Below are 19,913 nucleotides of genomic sequence, written 5' to 3'. Positions count from 1 at the left end.
GAGTGTTTAGTCCACTGACATTAAGAGTGAGTACTGAAAGATATGACTTAATTGCCATTATGTTGCCTCTAGAGTTGGAGTTTCTGGTGGTGTTCTCTGGGCCTTTCAAGTCTTTGTTGCTTTTGGTCTTTTTTGTTTTGTTTCGTTTTTTCTCCCCTTAGAGAGTCCCCCTTAAAATTTCTTGCAGGGCTGGTTTAGTGGTCATGAACTCCTTTAGTTTTGTTTTTCTGGAAAATTTTTATCTCTCCTTCTATTTTGAATGACAGCCTTGCTGGATAAGGAGTTCCTGACTGCATATGTTTCCTATTTAGCACATTGAATATATCCTGCCACTCCTTTCTGGCCTCCCAAGTTTCTGTTGATAGGTGTGAAACTGCTGTGAAACTGATCTGTCTTCCCTTGTACGTTGAGGACTTTTTTCCCCTTTGTTTCTTTCATGATTCTATCCTTGCCTGAGTATTTTCTGAATTTGACTATGACATGCCTTGTTGATCATCGGTTTTTGTTGAATCTAATGGAAGTTCTCTGTGCGTCCTGGATTCTGATGTCTGTGTCTTTCCCCAGGTTAGGAAAGTTTTCCACTATGATTTACTCACATAAACGTCTACCCCTTTTTCTCTCTCTTCATCTTCTGGGACCCCTATGATTCAGATGTTATTCCTTTTTAATGAATCACTGAGTCCTCTAATTCTTATATTGTGTTCTTTTGCCTTAGTTTCCCTCTTTTTTTCTTCATTATTCTCCATAAGTTTGTCCTCCATATCGCTGATTTGCTGCTCTGCTTCATCCACCTTGCTGCTGTGGCATGCACTCGAATTTGCATCTCAGGTATAGCATTTTTAATTTTATCTTGACTAGATTCTAATTCTTTTATCTCCACAGAAAAGTATTCTAATCTATTTGAAACCCAACTATTCTTATTATCGTGATTCTAAATTCTGGTTCAGACATCTTGCTTGTATCTGTATTCATTAAGTCCCTGGCTGTCATTTCTTCCTGTTCTTTCTTTTGGGGTGAACTTTCATTTCATCATTTTTGAAGGAATAAAAAGAATTAATAAAATAAAATAAAATTGAAATTAAAAAATTAAAAACAACACAAAAAGTATCAAATAAAGGATGCTAGATCCTAGTTGTGTTTTGGTCTGCTTGTTGAAAGAAGTTTGATAGGATGAGGAAAAAGGGGAAAAAAAAGAAAAAAGGGGGGGAGGAAAAACGTTTGAAAATTTAAAAAAATAAATACAATAAAATAGAATAAAATGAAATGATGAAAGTAAAATAGAATTTAAAAAATTTACAGAAAGTTAAAAAATAGTAGAAAAAAATTTAAGTCTTTTTTTATAAAAACTGAAAATAAGGGTGCCTGAGTGGCTCACTTAGTTAAACATCTGACTTCAGCTCAGGTCATGGTCTCATGGTTCAGCCCATGAGTTCGAGCCCCACATAGGGCTCTGTGTTGACAGCTCAGAGCCTGGAGCCTGTTTAGGATTCTGTGTCTCCCTCTCTCTCTCTGCCTATCTCCCATTCATGCTCTATCTCTCAAAAATAAATAAATGCTAAAAATTTTTAAAATAAAATATTTTTTTCTTTCTGTATTCAAGAATAAGAAAAGCAAATAAAAAGAAAAAATTTGAGTAGATGGACTAGTGAACAGAACGAAATACGATTGAAATTACATCCAGTTTCCCCTAGAAGTCAAACTATAAAGCACTTTATAGTCTGTAAACTAAGCAGGCCAAAAGACTTCTGGTGTTCCTAAAGAGCACGGTTGACCCACTTGGACTGAGCTTGGTGTTACAGCTCCATTCTCCACTAGATGGAGCTGCTTAATTTACTGGGATGGATCGTTGTGGTGCATGTAGAACTCTATGCCCTCTTCCATCAGAAATCAAACACCGCTCCTTTGTCTCCAGCTTCCATCCACGCCCCACTTCCACACTGTCTATGACCAAGGCTTCAGCCTGCCAGGCAACATCTCCCCCCCCAAGTTTTATCTCAGATGGGGCTGTTTCCAAACGCCTCACTTCTGAGGGTTCTGCAGCTTTGACCTTCTCAGATCCTCTGGGGGAGGGTGTCACCAAACAATGGCAGGGTGCTGGCATGCCCCCAGAAATTGTGTGTAATTCTACTGCTGCAGATGCCCAGAAGCTGTGGCAAGATGCCAGGCCACCCCAGAAAATGTTGGCACAATCATGTAGCAGTGGCTTTTCAGGGATTATGGTAAATCACAACACACATCTGTCACCAGGGTCCACCTTTAATGTCTTTGTTCCAACACCAGCAAATGTGGCTGTTTTCCAGGGTCTACTGGGACCTTTTCCTGTGGGGAGGCCACATAACCTCTACCAAATGTCCTCCCAGCAGGAGAACCACCCCTCCCAGTGTGGTCCAAGGACCTCTTGTACCTTGTTGTCTGCTCCTGGGGATTTGCTCTTCCAATCAGAGCTCTGAAAGATATCGAACTACAGAGTTTCAGACTCTGTGTTCCACTGTTTATAGTTTTAATGGCATTTAAAACCTCTCCTTTCTCCCTTCTTTTTCCCTTTCTTGCCCAGTCCCTTGCAGATGTTCCACTCTTTATCTTTCTCTCCAGATACTTTCAGAGGAAGTGCTTTTCCTATACTTTTCCCCGTCTTTGTTCTCTCTTGGCGAGCAAAAACAGCTCCCTACCCTCCACAGCTTCTCTTTCTCTCATTTCACCTCTCCATGCTATGTAACTGCTGAATTTTGTGGTTCAAGTGTTGCGGATTGTTGTGTTAATCCTCAAATAAGTTTTCTGGGTGTGAAATATAGTTTAATATTGATCTAGCTGCATTTCAGAGATGAGAGGGGCAAAAAACTTCTATGCTACTCTGCCATCTTGGCCATTCCTTGAAAACTTTTTAACAAAGGCCATACAATATTTTAGGCACTGCAAGCCATATAATCTGTATGCCAATTATTCAATTCCACCTTTGTAAAGATGGAGTTATGTATTCATAGACAATACATAAACAAATGAATGTTGCTGTGTTCCAATAAATCTTTATCTACAAAAACAGATGTTTGGCCAAAGTTTGTTAACCCCTGATCTACAATCACTAATAGAAGAAGGGTAAAATAATATTGTATAAGAGGTAATATGGGGGAAATATGAAATAATAAAAACATTTGCTTAATCAAAGGAAAAAAAGAAAGTAAGTAAAAGGAAATATATAACAGATGAGCCAAAAAGAAACAATGGTAAGTTGTAAACTTAACCACAAATATTTCAGTAATTAAAGTAAATATAAATGGCATAAATAAAATGAGGAGTAAGTACAAATATATAAATAGAGCAAATACTCCAATTAGAAGAATAAGAGTGTCACATTGGACAAAAACCAATATCCAAATGCATTCTGCTTATAAGAGATTCAACTTAAGTATAGGAACACATAAATATCTAAAGTAAATGAATGGAAACAAATACATGACAAAAATACTAACCAAAAGAAAAACAAAAACAATTGCTTGTGACCAGGAGAGAATTTTATAGTGATAAAATGGTTAATCAACCAAGGAGATAGAACAGTTCTAAATTTTGATGTAACTGTAACGTAGATTCAAATAAATGAAGCCAAATGGATAGACTAAAAGGTAAAATAGACCAATTCACAATCATAATAGGACATTTAATATACCTAGCTCAGTAATTGATGGAGCAAGCAGATATTTTAAAAAGCAGTGAAGATATAAATTTCAACAACATGATCAACCTAATTGTAAATATAATTTTTTTAAGTTTATTTGTTTTTGAGAGAAATTGAGAGGGAGAGAATGAGCAGGAGAGGAGCAGAGAGAGAGGGAGACACAGAATCTGAGGCAGGCTCCAGACGCTGAGCTGTCAGCACAGAGCCTGAAGCAGGACTCAAACTCATGGACTGTGAGCCCATGACCTGAGCTGAAGTCAGATGCTTAACAGATTGAGCCACCTAAGCACCCTCTAATTATAAATATAAAGAACATTTCATTGAAAAATTGCAGAATATACATGATTTTTGAGTTTATGTGGACATTTTTAGAAATTAATCAAATATTAGATTATAAAGATTGTTTAAATACATTTAAAAGAGAGGTGCCTGGGTGGGTTAGTCAGTTAAGCGTCCGACTTTCGTTTAGGTCATGATCTCGTGGTTCGTGGGTTCGAGCCCCACGTCGGGCTCTGTGTTGACTGCCAGCTCAGAGCCTGGAGTCTGTTTCAATCTGTGACCCCCTCTCTCTCTGACCCTCCCTTGCTCACGCTGTTTCTCTCTCTCTCTCTCCTAGAAATAAATAAAACATTTAAATAAATAAATAAATAACATATATACATACATTTAAAAGATATAGAGTATGTTGTTTGACTACAGTGATATTAAACTAGAAATCAATCAGTAAAAGACAACCAGAAAATTCTCAGATACTTGGAAATTAATCAAAACACTTCTAAATAACTTATAGATTAAAGAAAAATATGAATGTAAATTTACACATATTTTAACTAAATGATAATTAAAATACAGATTATCAAAATTTTATGGAATGCAACTAAAGCAGTGTATAGAAAGAGATTTATAACCCAAGTTTGTATACTGCATGTTTGTAAAGGAGAAAGACTAAAAATCAATGATCTTAGAAAAAAGACAATGAATTAAACTCAAATGAAAAAGAAGAAAGTAAATAATAAAGATGAGAGCAGAAATTAATAGAAAACAAGCATATGAGAGAAAATTTTATATAGAACCAACTTTTGGCTTCTCTCTCATATGCTTGTTTTCTATTAATTTCCATTCTCATCTTTATTATTTACTTTCTTCTTTTTCATATTGAGTGTTTAATGTTTGTGGGTTCTGTAGCAATGCCTACTTTTTCATGCCTGATATTGGTTTTCCTGATAGAAAATATCAGGAATAGAAGCACAATATCAGGAAAATCAACATCAAGCATGAAAAAATAGGCATTGCTACAGAACCCACAAATATTAAACACACAATATGAAGATAAACATAAAAGAAAAGATGCAAATTTTGATTAGTGCTATACCAAATTTTCTAAATTGAATCAGAAAAAAATGTAAAATAACCACAATTTTCCACATAAAGACACTTCAGATATATGTGGCTTCACCAGTAAATTTATCAAATATTTAAAGAAGAAGTCAAATTCATTTTATAGAAATTTTTGCAAAGAGAAACAATCAGGATTCTCCACAGAACAAAACTAATAGGTAATAGATATGGATATATAGATATGGATATAGATATAGATGAAATAGAGATAGATACACAGAGAGAAAGAGAGATTTATTTAAAGAAATTGGCTCTTGCAATCGTGGAAGGTGTCAGATCTAAAATCTATAGTGGGGGCCAGAATGCTAGAGACTCAGGAAAGGGTTGATGTCCCAGCTTGAGTCTGAAAAAAACCTGGGGGCTTCTCAGTGGCTCAGTTGGTTGAGGGTCCAACTCTCGATTTTGACTCAAGTCATGGTCCCAGGGTCATGGGATAGAGTCCTGTATTGGGCGCATGTTGAGCATGGAGCTTGCTTAAGATTCTCTCTCTCTCTCCCTCTGCCCTTACCCTGCTTGCACTCTATCTCTCTAAAGAAAAAAAAAAGACAATCTGGAAGCAGAATTCCCTCTTCCTCAAAGGACCTCAGTTGTTTTCTCTCAAGGCTTGCAACTTATTGAATTAGGCCCACTCACATGATGGATAATGATCTGCTTTGCTCAAAGTCTACTGATTTAAATGATATCTGAAGAATAACTTCACACCAACATCAAGACTTGTGTTTGGCCAAACATCTGGATACTGTGGCCTAGCTGAGTTGACAAATAAAATTATCACACTACCCACTCTGTGTTATGATCCAAGCATAAGTATGTTACAAACCTGAAAAACAGTTACAAAAACTGAAATTACAGGTTAATCCCTCTTATGAAAATAGATGCAAAAATTTCAAATCAAGTAAGAGCAAATCAAATTGAGTGATATACGAAATAGATAATACATATAATCAAGTTGGGTTTCTTCTAAAAATACAAGGTTAAATTAACATTTAAAAATCAATCAACATAATTTGCGACATTATTGTAATTAGAGGTAAAAACTTATATAAATGTCTCAATGGATGCAGAAGATGCATTTGATAAAATTCAACCCTCATTCATGATTTAAAACTTTTAGGAAACCAAGAGTAAAAGGGAACTTCTACAATTTGATAAACACTATCGACAACAACAAACATAATAGTTAATATTGAAATATTGAGAGCTTTCCACTTGAGATCAGTTAACAAGAAAAAGATGGCCACTATTACCACTTTTATTTATCAAAGTGAATGTGACTGGGGATGTTAGACAGTACAATAAGGGAAGAAAAAATAAAAGGAACAATAACTAGAAAAAAAGATAATCATAATTCACATACAAAATGATTGCATGCATAGAAAGTCCAAAAGAATCTAAATAAACTGTAAAAATTAATAAATAATTTCCACAAGTCCACTCAATACAATGTCAGTATATTTTTAGAAATCATTTCTATTTCCATATACCAGCAGTGAACAACTAGAATATGAAAATTTAAAAACAAAGCCATCTGGGATACCTGGGTGGCTCAGTCAGTTGAGCGTCTGACTCTTGATTTCAGCTCAAGTCATGATCCCATGGTTGTGGGATTGGGCCCCGCATTGGGCTCCATGCTGAGTATGTAGCCTGCTTGAGATTATCTTTCTCTCTCTCTCTCCCTTGCCCCTTTCCCCAGCTTGCACTCTCTCTCTCTCTAAAATAAAATAGTAATAGTAATAAATTAATAAATAAAAATAGAAATAAAGCCATCTAAAATATGATTGAGAGACCATCATATCCTAGGAATTGTTCTAACAAAATGTGTACAAATCTGAACTAATATGAGTATAAATTGGCAATCTTATTTTAAAAATCAATATGGAAATGCAGACCACCAAAAATAACCAAGAGAATTCTGAAAAAAAACAATAAAGAGGATTCATACTACCAAATATTAAGATCCATTATAAAGCTACAGTAATTATGACAGGATTCAAGCACAATTGATACAAGGATAAACAAATAAACTAATGCACAGGGGCATCAGGGTGGTTCAGTTGGCCATGCTTCTGACTCTTAATTTCAGCACAGGTCATGATCTTGCTGTTTGTGAGTTAGAGCACCGTTTGGGGCTCTGCACTGCAGAGCCTGCTTGGATTCGGTCTCCTTCTTTCTCTGCCCCTCCCCCACTCTGTCTACATATCTTTCTCTATCTCTCAAAAATAAATAAACATTAAGCAAAAATAGGCTAATGGACAAAATAGAAAGTACAAAGACTGACCCATACCTATATGCCAACAAGTTATCACAAATATGACACTGTAGTGTAGTAGAAAAAGTATAGGGTTCTCAAGAAATGGTGCTGGATCAATTGGATATCCTTTTGTGGGGAAAAAATAGAATCTTGACACTTACTACACATCACATACAAAAATAAATTCCAGGTGAATTGTAGATCTAAATGAGATAAGGCAAAACAATAAACCTGCTAGAAGATAATATAGATAATCTTCATGATCTTATGGCAAGGGATAATTTCTCTAAAAAGAATAAAATAAATGAAGGAAAATATTGATAATTTTCTTCTTTATGAAGACACTACTTTGTAAGTGAAAATCAAGTTACACAATCTTAATATCAAAATTTGATATATAGATGGACCTAGAAGGTATTATGCTAAGTGAAATAAGTCATATTAAAAAATATCATATGATTACACTTATATGTGGAATCTAAAAAAACCAAAACAAATGAACAAACAAAAAAGCAGAAGCCACAAAGAGAACAAACTGGTGGTTGCCAGAGGGGAGGCGTAGGGGTTGGGCAAAATGGGTGAGGAGGGGTGGGAGGTACAAGCTTCCAGTTATGAAAGTTGTATAAATGGAAGGCACAATGTAGGGAATATAGTCAATGGTATTGTAACATTGTGTGTCAATGATACTTCCACTTAAAAATACTTGGTAATGTAAAAATAAATAAAATGACAGGTTAATCACACCACTGATGTATATGTGAAAATTCTAAATATAATAATAATAAATGCAATCCAGAAGTATGGCAAAGAAATAATATACTATAACAAATCAATCAATTGCCACAGTAAGAACTCAAACAATTGTCTCAGTCTCAATTTCCCTCTTACACTTATTTCATTTTATCTTTATCTTATTTCTTCATGTTTTTCTAAAAACTTTTAAAAAGTTAAAAAGTGCAAAAATGCATTTTACCCACTTTGTCAAACAGGGTGTCACTCTCCTTTGCAGATGCTAGCAAAAATGTCTTGATTAGTACTGCTCACATCTTCAAGATCTAATAGCATGTTTTGTGTTCCTAAAACATCAATGTCCTATCCTTGGTTGCAAGGCAAGATGACAATGTGTAATAACTTGGACAACAGAATTAGGCAGCAGATTTTAAAACACTTAAATGCACTGATTAACTCATTTATGGTCATATATCCTGATATGGGAGGCATTATGAGTACTTCACTTACTGACTCAGATTTTTTGGTCCAGACCACTTTCCATCAATTGTAGAATTTTTATATCTAACCTCATGATGCTTTAGCATCCTTCACAATGAACTCATAATGCAATTATTAGTATCACATTTCCCAATTCAATGTATGTAACATCTAAGTTCCACTTGGCCCAACTGTCTCCCCTCGCCATTCCTGGGCTCTGCCAACTGCCTTACTTCAAATCCAGAAGAAATACAGCAATGATCCATGTCCTTTCTGCCACTGCCAATGCCACTGTTCAAGCCACAGCTTTAGAAATGACTTAACATAATGTCACATAACAAGAAAAGATTATTGCTGTACTAACTAGCCAAACTACACACATGGAAACACAGTAGTGTTAATGCTCCAAAGGGTGAACTTTGACAAATGAAGACTAGATAAGTTCTTTGATAATTGCTTTTTTTTTCTTTTGCTTTAAAAAAATTTTTTTAATGTTTATTTTTGAGAGAGAGACAGAGTGTGAGCAGGGGAGGGGCAGAGAGGGAGGGAGACCCAGAATCCGAAGCAGGCTCCAGGCTCTGAGCTAGCTGTCAGCACACAGACTGACATGGGGCCCGAACCCACAGACCGTGAGATCAGGACCTGAGCCGAAGCTGGACACACTTACCTGAATGAGATACCCAGGCGCCCTGGCAGCTTGCTTTTTAAAGTCCGTTTACAGATGTTATCCCGTCATACCTACAACCAAAGTTATGGAAGTTCACTGTGTTTTGACGAAGACACTGTAGAGCAAGGCCGCAGCACAGAAGGCTGTGTGTGTTTTCCAGCTTTTCAGTGTCTTACAAAATGAATAGATTAGCAGAGCCAAATTTCTTAGAGTAAGTTATATTGTTTTAAATTAGATGCTTTATTTTGAGATGTAGATTCACACCCAGTTGTAAAAAGTAATACTAAGAGATCCCATCCTTGGAACTGCTTAGCTGTGGGAGAAAGTGATTTACTGAGTGACTGGAAAATAACCCTGGAAGTGTGCCAAGAATTCAAACTATTTCTGTTGCCATCAATTTCCTGCTTTTCCCAGGATGAGGACCATATGATCCAACAATCAAATGAGCTGCTCCTGAGGAGTGGTTATTTATCGACAGCGGCTATTCAGCTTTGCGATTCATTTTGGCTTAAAGTAGACAAGTGTAATAACGCTATGTCTCTCTTTCTTCTCATCCCTGTTCCTAAGGGTCAGTTGCTAATATTGAATCCTTTCTGCCTTGGCTGCTACCGCTGCCTCTAATCTGTTAACTTTTTTTTTTTTTAACAAATAGTTTATTGTCAAGTTGGTTTCCATATAACTCCCAGTGCTCATCCCCATAAGTGCCCTCCTCCATGCCCATCTCCCCCCTCCCCCCCCATCAGTCCTCAGTTTGTTCTCAGCATTCAAGAGTCTCATGGTTTGCCTCTCTCCCTCTCCCTCACTATTTTCCCCCTTCTTCTCCCTCATGGTCCTCTGTTAAGTTCCTCCTAATCCTATACGTGCAAACAGGTATTTGTCCTTCTCTGCCTGACTTATTTCTCTCAGCGTAACACCCTCAAGGTCCATCCATGTTGCTACACATGGCCAGATTTCATTCTTTCTCATTGCCATGTAGTATTCCGTTGTATAGATAAAACCGCATCTTCTTGATCCATCCGTCCGTTGATGGACACTTAGGCTCTTCCCATGTTTTGGCTATTGTTGAGAGTGCTGCTATGAACATTGGGGTACATGTGCTCCTATGCATCAGCACTCCTATATCCCTTGGGTAAATTCCTAGCAGTGCTATTGCTGGGTCATAGAGGAGTTCTAGTGTTAATTTTTTGAGGAACCTCCACACTGTTTTCCACAGGGGCTGCACCAGTTTACATTCCCACCAACAGTGTAGGAGGGTGCCCGTTTCATCCTCACCAGCATCTAGAGTCCTCTGATTTGCTCATTTTAGCCACTCTGACTGGCGTGAGGTAGTATCCCAGTGTGGTTTTGATTTGTATTTCCCTGATAAGGAGGGATGATAATTGCTTTTCTAAGAATGATGATGACCATTTTCAATGCTGTCTTTCTACATTCATTTTACATCACATCCCAAGCCAAAGGGTTTTTTTCTTCTTCTATGAATTGTGGCTCTTCCTTCCCTTTAAACCAGAGCTATCTCGCTGCCATCCTAAGGTATAGAAAACTGGGATAATGACCCCTAGTCAGCTCTGCCCTGAAGTGTGATATTAAGCAGGATAATAGATATTTATATTTCAGAATGATATACTTCCATGCTTGGCCCTGTCCATTTGGTCTCCTTCAGACCTTGTGCTAACGGTTTGGACAATGTGTGTGTTTGGAGATAGGCCTGGGTGGAAGGAGAAGGGAGGTGGGGAGAGCAGGAAGCCTTACTGGGATGGGTAACTTTATCTTTACAGGTTCATAAACATATAATTCAGTCCACCATTAAGATTGGGCTTAGTGTAACTTTCTGGCCCTGTTGACCATTTATAATAATACAGGATCTTTGCTTAGGCATAGAGCCCCCTGTTTATTGAGCATTTCTAAGTTTGCAGAAGGCATTACATATTACTAAGTGGGGTAGCATTTCCTTTTGAAAATAAAGGAATGATGATTTATGTTACAATAAGAAAAAAGTTACCAAGTAAACCAGATTCTTAGTGTCTGCTGCTCAAAGCATTCTCTCCCTAAGATCAATCTACATCAGAAACCAAATTATCATCAGATGATTGTTTAGTGCTCAGTGAACGAAGACAAGCTGACCTAGATAGATGCTGGTGCTGTCAAAGTAGTTATATCTAATTCATTTAGTGTTGCTCCTGCTTTTCCCCCATATAGGTGATCAAATCCTTCATATTTTCCCTTTATGGCTTCTAGATATTTGATCACACTGAGGAAAGTTTTTCCTACCTATGGGTTTTAAAAATAGACTCTTGTTCCCATCAAAAATTTTATAAACATAATTCAATGCTTTCCTTTTAAATATTTCTGTTATATACAGTTGTGTGTATTGTGAAGTAGGTGTATATTCTCAACACTTACCTTTTTCTGACAGCATGCCTTGTGGAAGGTTTTTGGTTATCTCAAAATGTTAATTTTCTTCCTAAGTAGAAACATTTTTTTTGTTTACTACTTTTGAGGCCTGGTGCACTGAGCTACTGTAGTAATATCTTATATTACAAAACCCATTTCCTTAAAAATAGAATTAATAGTTTGGGTAGTCTCTTAGCTCAAGACTAGAAAACAGGGCTTGGGGCAAAAGTTTACCTTGAGATGTATAATACAAGGAAAAAAGTGTGAGGAGAAAAAGGAACTGAAACAAGGAAAGAGGGAAAGCAAATACAAGGAAGTAAGTTACCCATCTGGACAGAACTTTTCAACAAAACACGGCTGATTATTTACATCACATGTCTTAAGTAAGGGCACATAAAATTACTGCATCTAAGAACAGTCTAAGTGGAAGGGATAGAAAATAATTTATCTGTTAGCTCTCTTGAGTAGTCTCCATTTGTCAAAGTCCACACCACAGGGTGAACTTAGCAGAGAAATTAACCAAACAGAAGCATAAGCACAGTTTGCCTGAACCACATCAATTTGTTAAACCTACACTTGGGATGTTTACTGAGACAAGACAAGTAAAACATGAATTTGAAAAAAGAAAACCACTTTTCTGAGCCTTGAAATATTATGCTTGGGGTGACAATTATAAGAGAACTATACTTCATTTTTATAAAATTACCTTTGGACATATTTGACAAGGACAGACCCACTTAAATTACTCAAATCATTAGATGAGAACAAAACCAAAATATTCTCTGAGTTCCTAATTTCCTCAGTTTCCCAGGAGCTGCCATCATCTCTAAAGAGAGAACACTGCCTTCTCCTTGCCCCCATGATCTGCCACAATCACGGCCTCAATGCTAGAGCTGTACCCTTCCCAAAATGATTGAGAGTGGCAACCTCCAATGTGAAAGCATCGGGACATCAACATGTGGCTTGGCTGGCTATGTGGCCTGCCTGGACCAGGCTGTCACACATCTGTCTCACACAGCACTTCCCAAAGTCCGGGCAATTGGGTTCCAAATAATACCAGGTGTGGGACAGCAAAAGTAATGCACTACACATAGGGCTGTGCCACGCTAAGACTAGCTTCTCCTTCAACAAGAGTTCCAGAAAATTTTTGGCATCCACTCACCCTAGGTTGCCACATTACCACAGCAATGACAATTATTATTTTGTATTAAATGCCCACTGTTGCGTGACCTGGTGTCCTGGAAATTAGATGGTCACAGAAACACAGAGACTATATATACAGCCAGTGATCTTCCAGAAGGAGGAAATAAAGATAGAAGTAGGAGGAAGGGAGAGGGGAAATAATGGGAAGGAAGGAGAAGAAATCTGCCAGAGCAGATGGATGCTAGTCAGGCCTGTGCCCCTGCCACATTGTGGCTTTTTATTACTTAACCTCATTTTTACCCACATTTCAAATGAGGTTAAGTAATAAAAGTCACTCAGCACCCCAAATTCAACATGGCTTGATGTGAATTTTTTTTGGATATCCAAACTACACATCTGGGTCAGAAAACAAGTGTGTTCTCATTGCCTCCATTTTCTCAAGTATCTCCAATGAATATTTTTTAGGAAAAAATTAGAATGATTTTAAATCAGGCTCTGAAAGTCTATTATAGTATCACCTAATTTTATAAAATCACTTAGTACCTCAACTTGAACATATCAAAAGTCATTATTATTTGCTCAATACTCAAACTACTCATCCCGCCTGACACATAAGAGCACCAAGATAAATATTTTCTCTCTTTATCATCTGAACCTCACCTATTGGCAACACCTAAGACTTTACTCTTTCTTCTACACTTTGCTGTGTGATTATCTATAAAGTTATGGACTTGACATAAGGCATATCATCTCCATCTCTGTCTTCATCAAGGGGAGTTTTGTATCAAGTATCTATGGAGGCATTATACAGACATTTGTTTCCAAAGAAACTGATTTTAAAGCAGCCAATTGCTGGGACACCTGGGAGGCTCAGGTGGTTGAATGTCCATCTTTGGCTCAGGTCATGATCTCACAGTTTGTGGGTTCAAGTCCCTCATCAGGCTCTGCTGACAGCTCAGAGCCTGGAGCCTTCTTTGGATTCTCTCTCTCTCTCTCTCTCTCTCTCTCTCTGTCACTCCCTCCCTCTCAAAAATAAATAAACATTGAAAAATTTAAAGCAACAAAATGTTCAAGTTTGGAAGGCCACCAACACTACCTCTTACTGATGGAGTGATCTTGGGAAACTTACCTATATTCTCCAAGTCTCATTTATTCTGCAATAAAAATATAATAATATTTACTTGACAAGATTGTTGAATAGCTTAAGTGGAGGTGGTGGCAACTATATAAAATGCCAAACAGTGTCTGGCAAATATTAGGTACCACCCACTTTTTTCCTCTATAATATACGTCTTGTAGATAATGCATTGCTGATCAAATTTGAGTAATATTATCCTTAAAAAGAGAGAAAACAAAGGTTTCTAGTTTTGTCTGAAATTATTATAATGAGAAAATCAAACAAATTTATTTAGTATAAGTTCTACATGACATAGGAACCCTCATAAGGAAATGAAGATCCAAACAAGTGGCAAAATCCAAGTGCTTATATAGTAGGTTGAAGGAAATGATGGAATTGTGTAAAAGTAGCCAAAATATGGGGAGATTAAAGGAAGATAAAGTTTATTTTCGCAAGATCTGTTTGTACAGAAATCTCTCAGCCTTAACTCCTTCTGATGATAAGAATGTCTTTCCTTCTGGTATAGGGAAGATAATTTTCACATAAGATTTTTATCTCCTACCTTCCTATACCTATTTTTTCAAATGCGTTTAGCTCAAAATAATTCTTATGCCAAAGTGGCATATTCTATCAACCCTCACTCTAATAAAAAGTTTAAAACAAAAAAATCTCACAAAATAAAACTAAATCAAGCCACAAAATTAAGAAAATTAAATTAACATTAATATGGTTGATAATGTTGCTTTTTTGGCTCTAAATCACAATCTGCAATATGAATGTGGTAGTGATGCAACAGCACCCATTTCCCTTGATTTAAACATTCTTCTGTAAGGGGAATCTGATGAATCCCCCTCAGCCCTCTGCCAGTTTCCTAACTTAAACTACTGCAGAACCTCTATCAGTACAAAATGATGTACTTATTATGGAGCAAATACATCTTTTATGTATTAAATACATTTTTACATTTTTCTCATTGACTAGAATTTCACTGATCTAAGATGCCTTTGATTAGTAGATGCATCATTATTGTATGTACCACTACAAAAGGGAATAAAAACTTCTAATTAAAAGTATGGCACAATGCTAAGATGCCATCAACTGTAAGATGCATCATCACTTCAGAGATACCAAACTATGGGGGAACGAATTTTATTTTATTTATCACCAGTGAATACAGTAGTGCTACTTTGTGCTATGACAATATTTAACAGAACACAAAAGTTGTCTCCCAAGTCATCAGTCGTTCTCGAAAAATCCCCATTTTTATCCTATCCTTCAAGCTCAGCTTACTTAAGTGTCCCCCTTCTCTGTAAAATTTTCTCTGAGCACCACTGCCTACAGAAGTTTCTGCACTGATGGGAAGAGTCTGGGCATGTTCACAGGCTCGTGGTTTTGTTAGTATAATTTTGTCTCAATATATCTTGCCTTTCAAAATTATAAACTCAAGGAACAGAATAATTTTTTTCTGGTTAAAACACACAACTTTATTGATGAAACACAAGTCTAAGATTAACAAATATAAACCAATACAAAAGTGTAGCTTATTTATGATTAGTTTGTTGTAAATTTAGGTAGAGGAAAGAGTAAAAAACATCTCAACCTAGGTAGCAAGATGGAATCAATAAATGCTTTCTTTATACAAGCTCTAGTATTCATTTGGCATTCTTAAAATGGTCCAGCCTAAAACCAACCACCACAAATAGCATCACTCTTGATGATCCTTGATATTCATTATTCCAAAATAGCAGCTGAAAGGATCTTTTTGTCATATAAGCACAGTGGCAAACCAAGAATTTACAAAATGAATTGTTCCCAAATGCAAACTAAAAAATTATCTCGATATTGTTTGGGGACATACACCCAATTAAAGTTTGGTCAATACTTTTAGGACTTTTACTTTCACCACCAGATCATTGTGATTTGCTAATGCCTTGATTTTCTTAACACACACTCCAGATTCTTTGAATAAGAAAAAAAGTGAACTTCTGCTGAATTCTTTCTTAGATGATGCAAGCCCTTCACTCTTTATGTTGTCATTTATATTCTCAAATAGAGTAAGGATATTAAGAAGAATCTCTCTGTCCCACTCTTTATTAAAGAGGGAAATCAATTCTGATGGTACTTTACAACTGACCAGCTCTCTTGTCATGGCTGGATTTTCAGTAAAGTTTATAATTAGTTTCATAATCTGAATCTTGGTGAAGTAATTTCCCAGGAATAACAATGCAAAAAAGTCTGGAAAAGAATAGGAAAGCAAATGCTGGTAATGATTAGTTACAGTCATGTTGGTTAACAGTCTTAGTCCGGCCATCTGCACAGCTGAGTCCAAGCGACAGATCATGGTATCATCACACACTTGACTGATATAGGTCTTAATCTTTCCCTGATTTTCAGCATTTACACTCAAGTTATTAAGGGCATTGTAAGCTTTTTCCCTAATAATAGGATCTTTCGTTTTTATCAGTTTTGCAATAATTGGAAGACCACCCAACTCACGAATGGCATTTTGGTTAAAAGAATACGCTGCATTGTTACCCAGAGTGACCAAGGCTATTTCTTGAATAAAAGGATCATTTGACCTTTCCAGGATGTTAAGAACCTTTTGAAGGTCTGGACCACCCAGAATATCATCAATTTTATAGGGAAAGTTGAACTTGCCTCTGCGAACAGGCCATGCTGTAGCTGGAGTCCTGGTGCTCTTACCTCGGGTTCTTCCTTTGGTTTTTCCACTTGCCCTACTCCCAGCCTTAGAGCCACTCCTGGTGGGGTGGCAGCCTCCACCCCTGCCTCCTGGGCAGGGTAAACTGGGTGCAAGGGTCCTGTTCCCAGAGATGGTACCCAACCTGGCTCCTCTGCCTGCCTTTGCACTTGCCTGTTCTTTCAGGGTGCTGAAAAGGGCTTTGGCCTTGGCCTCTAGGCCACCTCCACTCTGGAGCCCCAAGTGGACCTCTGCTTTTACATCTGAACCACTCTCAAGTACCACAGCCATCTCAGACTTCACCTTTGAATCACTCTGAAGCCTAGCTCCAGCGTCCACCACAGCATTAGGTTTAGCTCCTTTCCCAATTTCAACCCTAGTCTCCACAATATCACTAGATTCCTCCTTGTCGTCTTCATCATCATCGTCCCAGATTTTCTCATTATCATCTCGTCCCCAGGTCAGTCTATATACACAGTAGCAGGCGCCAGCCCCAATCACCACACCAGCGGCCACGCAGCCGGCTTCCCGAGTACGGCCCATTCTGGGGACAATGTGTGAACCGAATTCTTAACCAGGGTGGAGTCAGATTACTCTGGCCTAGAGAGGTGCTCCTATGTTGGGGGCGGAGTCTTCAGCTATAGCTGGCAAGCCCTGCTGCAGCTACAGATACAGTGGAACCTAGGAATGAAGGAAAGATTTAAAGCGTCAGTCCCCCTTTTTGTGCCTTTGCATGCAGACAGACTGAACTACAGACCGACAAACATATGGGGACATGACAGTGAATCAGGGTTGGACTACTGATTCCTTTCCTCTGTGTGGGAGGTAATTTTGAAAAATTTCCCCACGTCCAGATTCTCCAACCTCCCACTCCATGATGTTAAATTTAAGGTACCTAATTATTTCCCTACCTCCCCTACCCCAGATGTCCTGGGGGTATTAGTGCCCCCACATTCACCCACACATGTTTAGGCACTTTCTTCCTTCTCCTCCTTGCCTGGAAGTCCACTGTGTCCTGTAAACGTGCATACAAACAGGTGGGGAGGAGGATGCTGAATGATCAAGGGGCAGAAGGACCTCACCCTGGAAGGGACACACATCCCTTTCCTGAATCTCTGGCCCTTGCTCTGTGTAGCCCAACATCACCCTCCACTCCTCACGGGGGTGTAGCTTTGAAATTTATTATCTCCCTTCCCCATCTCCTTTATCTCTTTCAAGCCTCCACTCATCCTCACCCCACCCGGGTAAGTTGCTTCCTTCAAAGGTGACCTCACAGCCCTTTCCCTGTAACAAATCAAATGGTGGTGAAGAGATTGTCTGGAATATGAACAGACACAAAATGAACAAAGTTTTGGAGCTTGCCCTTCCCTCCGCATCCCCCGCATCTCCAAGTTTCCAGGACACTCCTCCCTTCACCCATTATACCAACTTCCACTGGTCTGGAGCAATTTCCTTCCTCTCTCATCTCAGTTTCTGTCTCTCCCACCAAACCTAAGGACTGAGAACTCTGGGACTGAGTGCTTGCCGGAAGGAGACAAACCCGGGACACCATACTCCAAAGAATAATTTGGAGCAAGATCTTCTCCACCCCCACTTCAGGATTCCCATGACACCCCCCCCCCCCAGCCACTTCCTTCTTTTTCTAATACCTGCAGAGCACTTTGTTTTGAAAGTTCCAAAATGGTATAAAGAGGAGGAAAGGAGGGAGTGTGTGGAGGAGGTATGAGGCCACTGGGGTTTGCAGTCTCCACAGTTCTCCACCCCCGGAGTCCCAAATATTGCCACCACCCTCACTTTGACCTACTTTTTCTGAACAATTGTCCTCTTCTTCCTGTTTCTACGGTTAAATTGGCCCTAAAGTGTGTCCAAAGACAGACAAGCCACACGGCAGAGGCAGATGGCTGGTGGACAGAACAGCACTTCAGAGAGTCTCAATACCAGCTTTTCCAAATTCAGGACCCTGGTTGTCAAATGGATTTCATGTTTTGGTCTCTAATCCTTTACCCCTACAGTGGAGTAGGACTCCACTGACATCAGCCCTCTTTAAGCCCAGTGTCCACTCACCCACTCCCACAGCATCCACCCTAAGCGGTCGGCCATTTTCCCAGCACAAAAAGCACACCCCTTTCGAACAACTGAAAAAGGAGGAGGCGGGCAAGAGTGTATGGAAAAGCAGAGGAGCAAAAGATCCCCCTCCCCAATGCACTTCAACCCCCAACGACAGCCATTTTCCCTGTAGGCGCCGTCACATCCCTTTTCCTACATAAAATAACAAGAAGGTAGCTGGAGTCCTAAATGGGCCCAAGTTAAGGCAAGGACCTCAACCATCCCCCACCCTTCCTGGGGCCGCGGGGCGATCCCACCTTTACACTGACCTGCAGGGATTCGGAGCAGATTCTTTATTCTTTTGCTCTGGATGTTGCTCTGGGTGGTATACAGCGCCCTACTGAAAGACATGGGGAATGACGGACGCACAGCCTCAAGATTCTGGCTTGGTAGATGGATGCACACAGGACTAGAATCTTAATATCTGCCCTTCCCGATTCAAGGCCCTTGATGCCAAAGTTTTCAAATTTCCTCCCTCCTGGCCTGGGATCCGGCCCCCAAAGCCCACCATTTCTGTTCTTGGAAGGGCCAGGGACAGTGCAAGGGTGTTGAGAAAGCCGGGTTTGTCTCCACCCTCCGCTACCCACACCGCAGGTTTCCCCCCAGGCTGCTCCCATCCACACACAGACCTGCTGGGATCCTGGGAATTACTTCCTCCTCCTTCCCAGGCTACCGGCCCGACCGCCCTTAAGGCAATAGGGAGCTGGTAACCGGACAACCCAGGACCAGGATTAGAAGGACGTCGGCAAACGTCGGCTCCTGCTCACGTGAGGGCCACGTCACCGGAGACATCAGGATCCCAATTACCACTCCCATCAGCAGTGCGGCAGGAGCCGGCCCACCCCTTTACTTCCTGAAACATCAGGTCCTGCCACTCATTTTCTTCTGCCAATCCCGGAGACTGAGGAGAGCTGCTCCTTGTGGCTGGAATTTGCCTTTCTCTGGTGAACTGGGAGAAACTGCATCTGTTCCCCTGTCCATTGTCCCACACACACCCCCCCGCCCCGTTGAGGAATAGTTCTTTTTCCTTCTCTACTCCCTCTCCAACTGCTTCTCGCATTCTCTCACCTTCCCCCACCTCCAGTCATTAAAGGCTTTTCCCTGCACCCCTATATGAAATGGGAGGAAAGATTTCAGAAAAGAACATGCATAGTGGGAATGTCTTACTTTCTTAAACTTTCCTGTCCCATTCTTTAAAACCAATAATGGATTACTTTTATATTGAGAAGATGAAATGATGCTATTTTTATTGGAGTGGAGAAA

General features: G+C 39.1%; 1 protein-coding gene across 2 annotated transcripts; it reads right to left on the bottom strand.

Annotated features, from left to right (window-relative positions):
• Positions 1–15,310: 15,310 nt before the first annotated feature.
• On the bottom strand, positions 15,311–19,389 carry ARMCX1 (armadillo repeat containing X-linked 1). 2 transcript variants are annotated; one of them, XM_039218081.1, is made up of 3 exons: positions 19,280–19,389; positions 18,920–18,990; positions 15,311–17,225 (listed from the first exon to the last, which is right to left on the bottom strand). In XM_039218081.1, the coding sequence occupies exon 3, from the start codon at positions 17,085–17,087 to the stop codon at positions 15,711–15,713; it is 1,377 nt and encodes a 458-aa protein (XP_039074012.1). In that variant the 5' UTR covers positions 17,088–17,225; positions 18,920–18,990; positions 19,280–19,389; the 3' UTR covers positions 15,311–15,710. The 2 variants fall into 2 exon arrangements, with proteins under 2 accessions (XP_039074012.1, XP_039074014.1); XM_039218083.1 differs by having other exon boundaries at positions 18,920–18,987.
• Between the last annotated feature and the right edge of the window lie 524 nt (positions 19,390–19,913).

Source organism: Hyaena hyaena, unplaced genomic scaffold (genome assembly GCF_003009895.1).
Source record: "Hyaena hyaena isolate Hyena2069 unplaced genomic scaffold, ASM300989v1 scaffold_744, whole genome shotgun sequence".
In the NCBI taxonomy this organism is placed as follows: domain Eukaryota; kingdom Metazoa; phylum Chordata; class Mammalia; order Carnivora; family Hyaenidae; genus Hyaena; species Hyaena hyaena.
Note: the sequence above shows the minus strand (reverse complement) of the source record. Positions and strands in the feature narration are given on the sequence as shown.

Bases quoted from the DNA above. Each gene is read 5' to 3' on its own strand.
- ARMCX1 (XM_039218081.1), bottom strand. From the start codon at position 17,087: ATGGGCCGTACTCGGGAAGCCGGCTGCGTGGCCGCTGGTGTGGTGATT.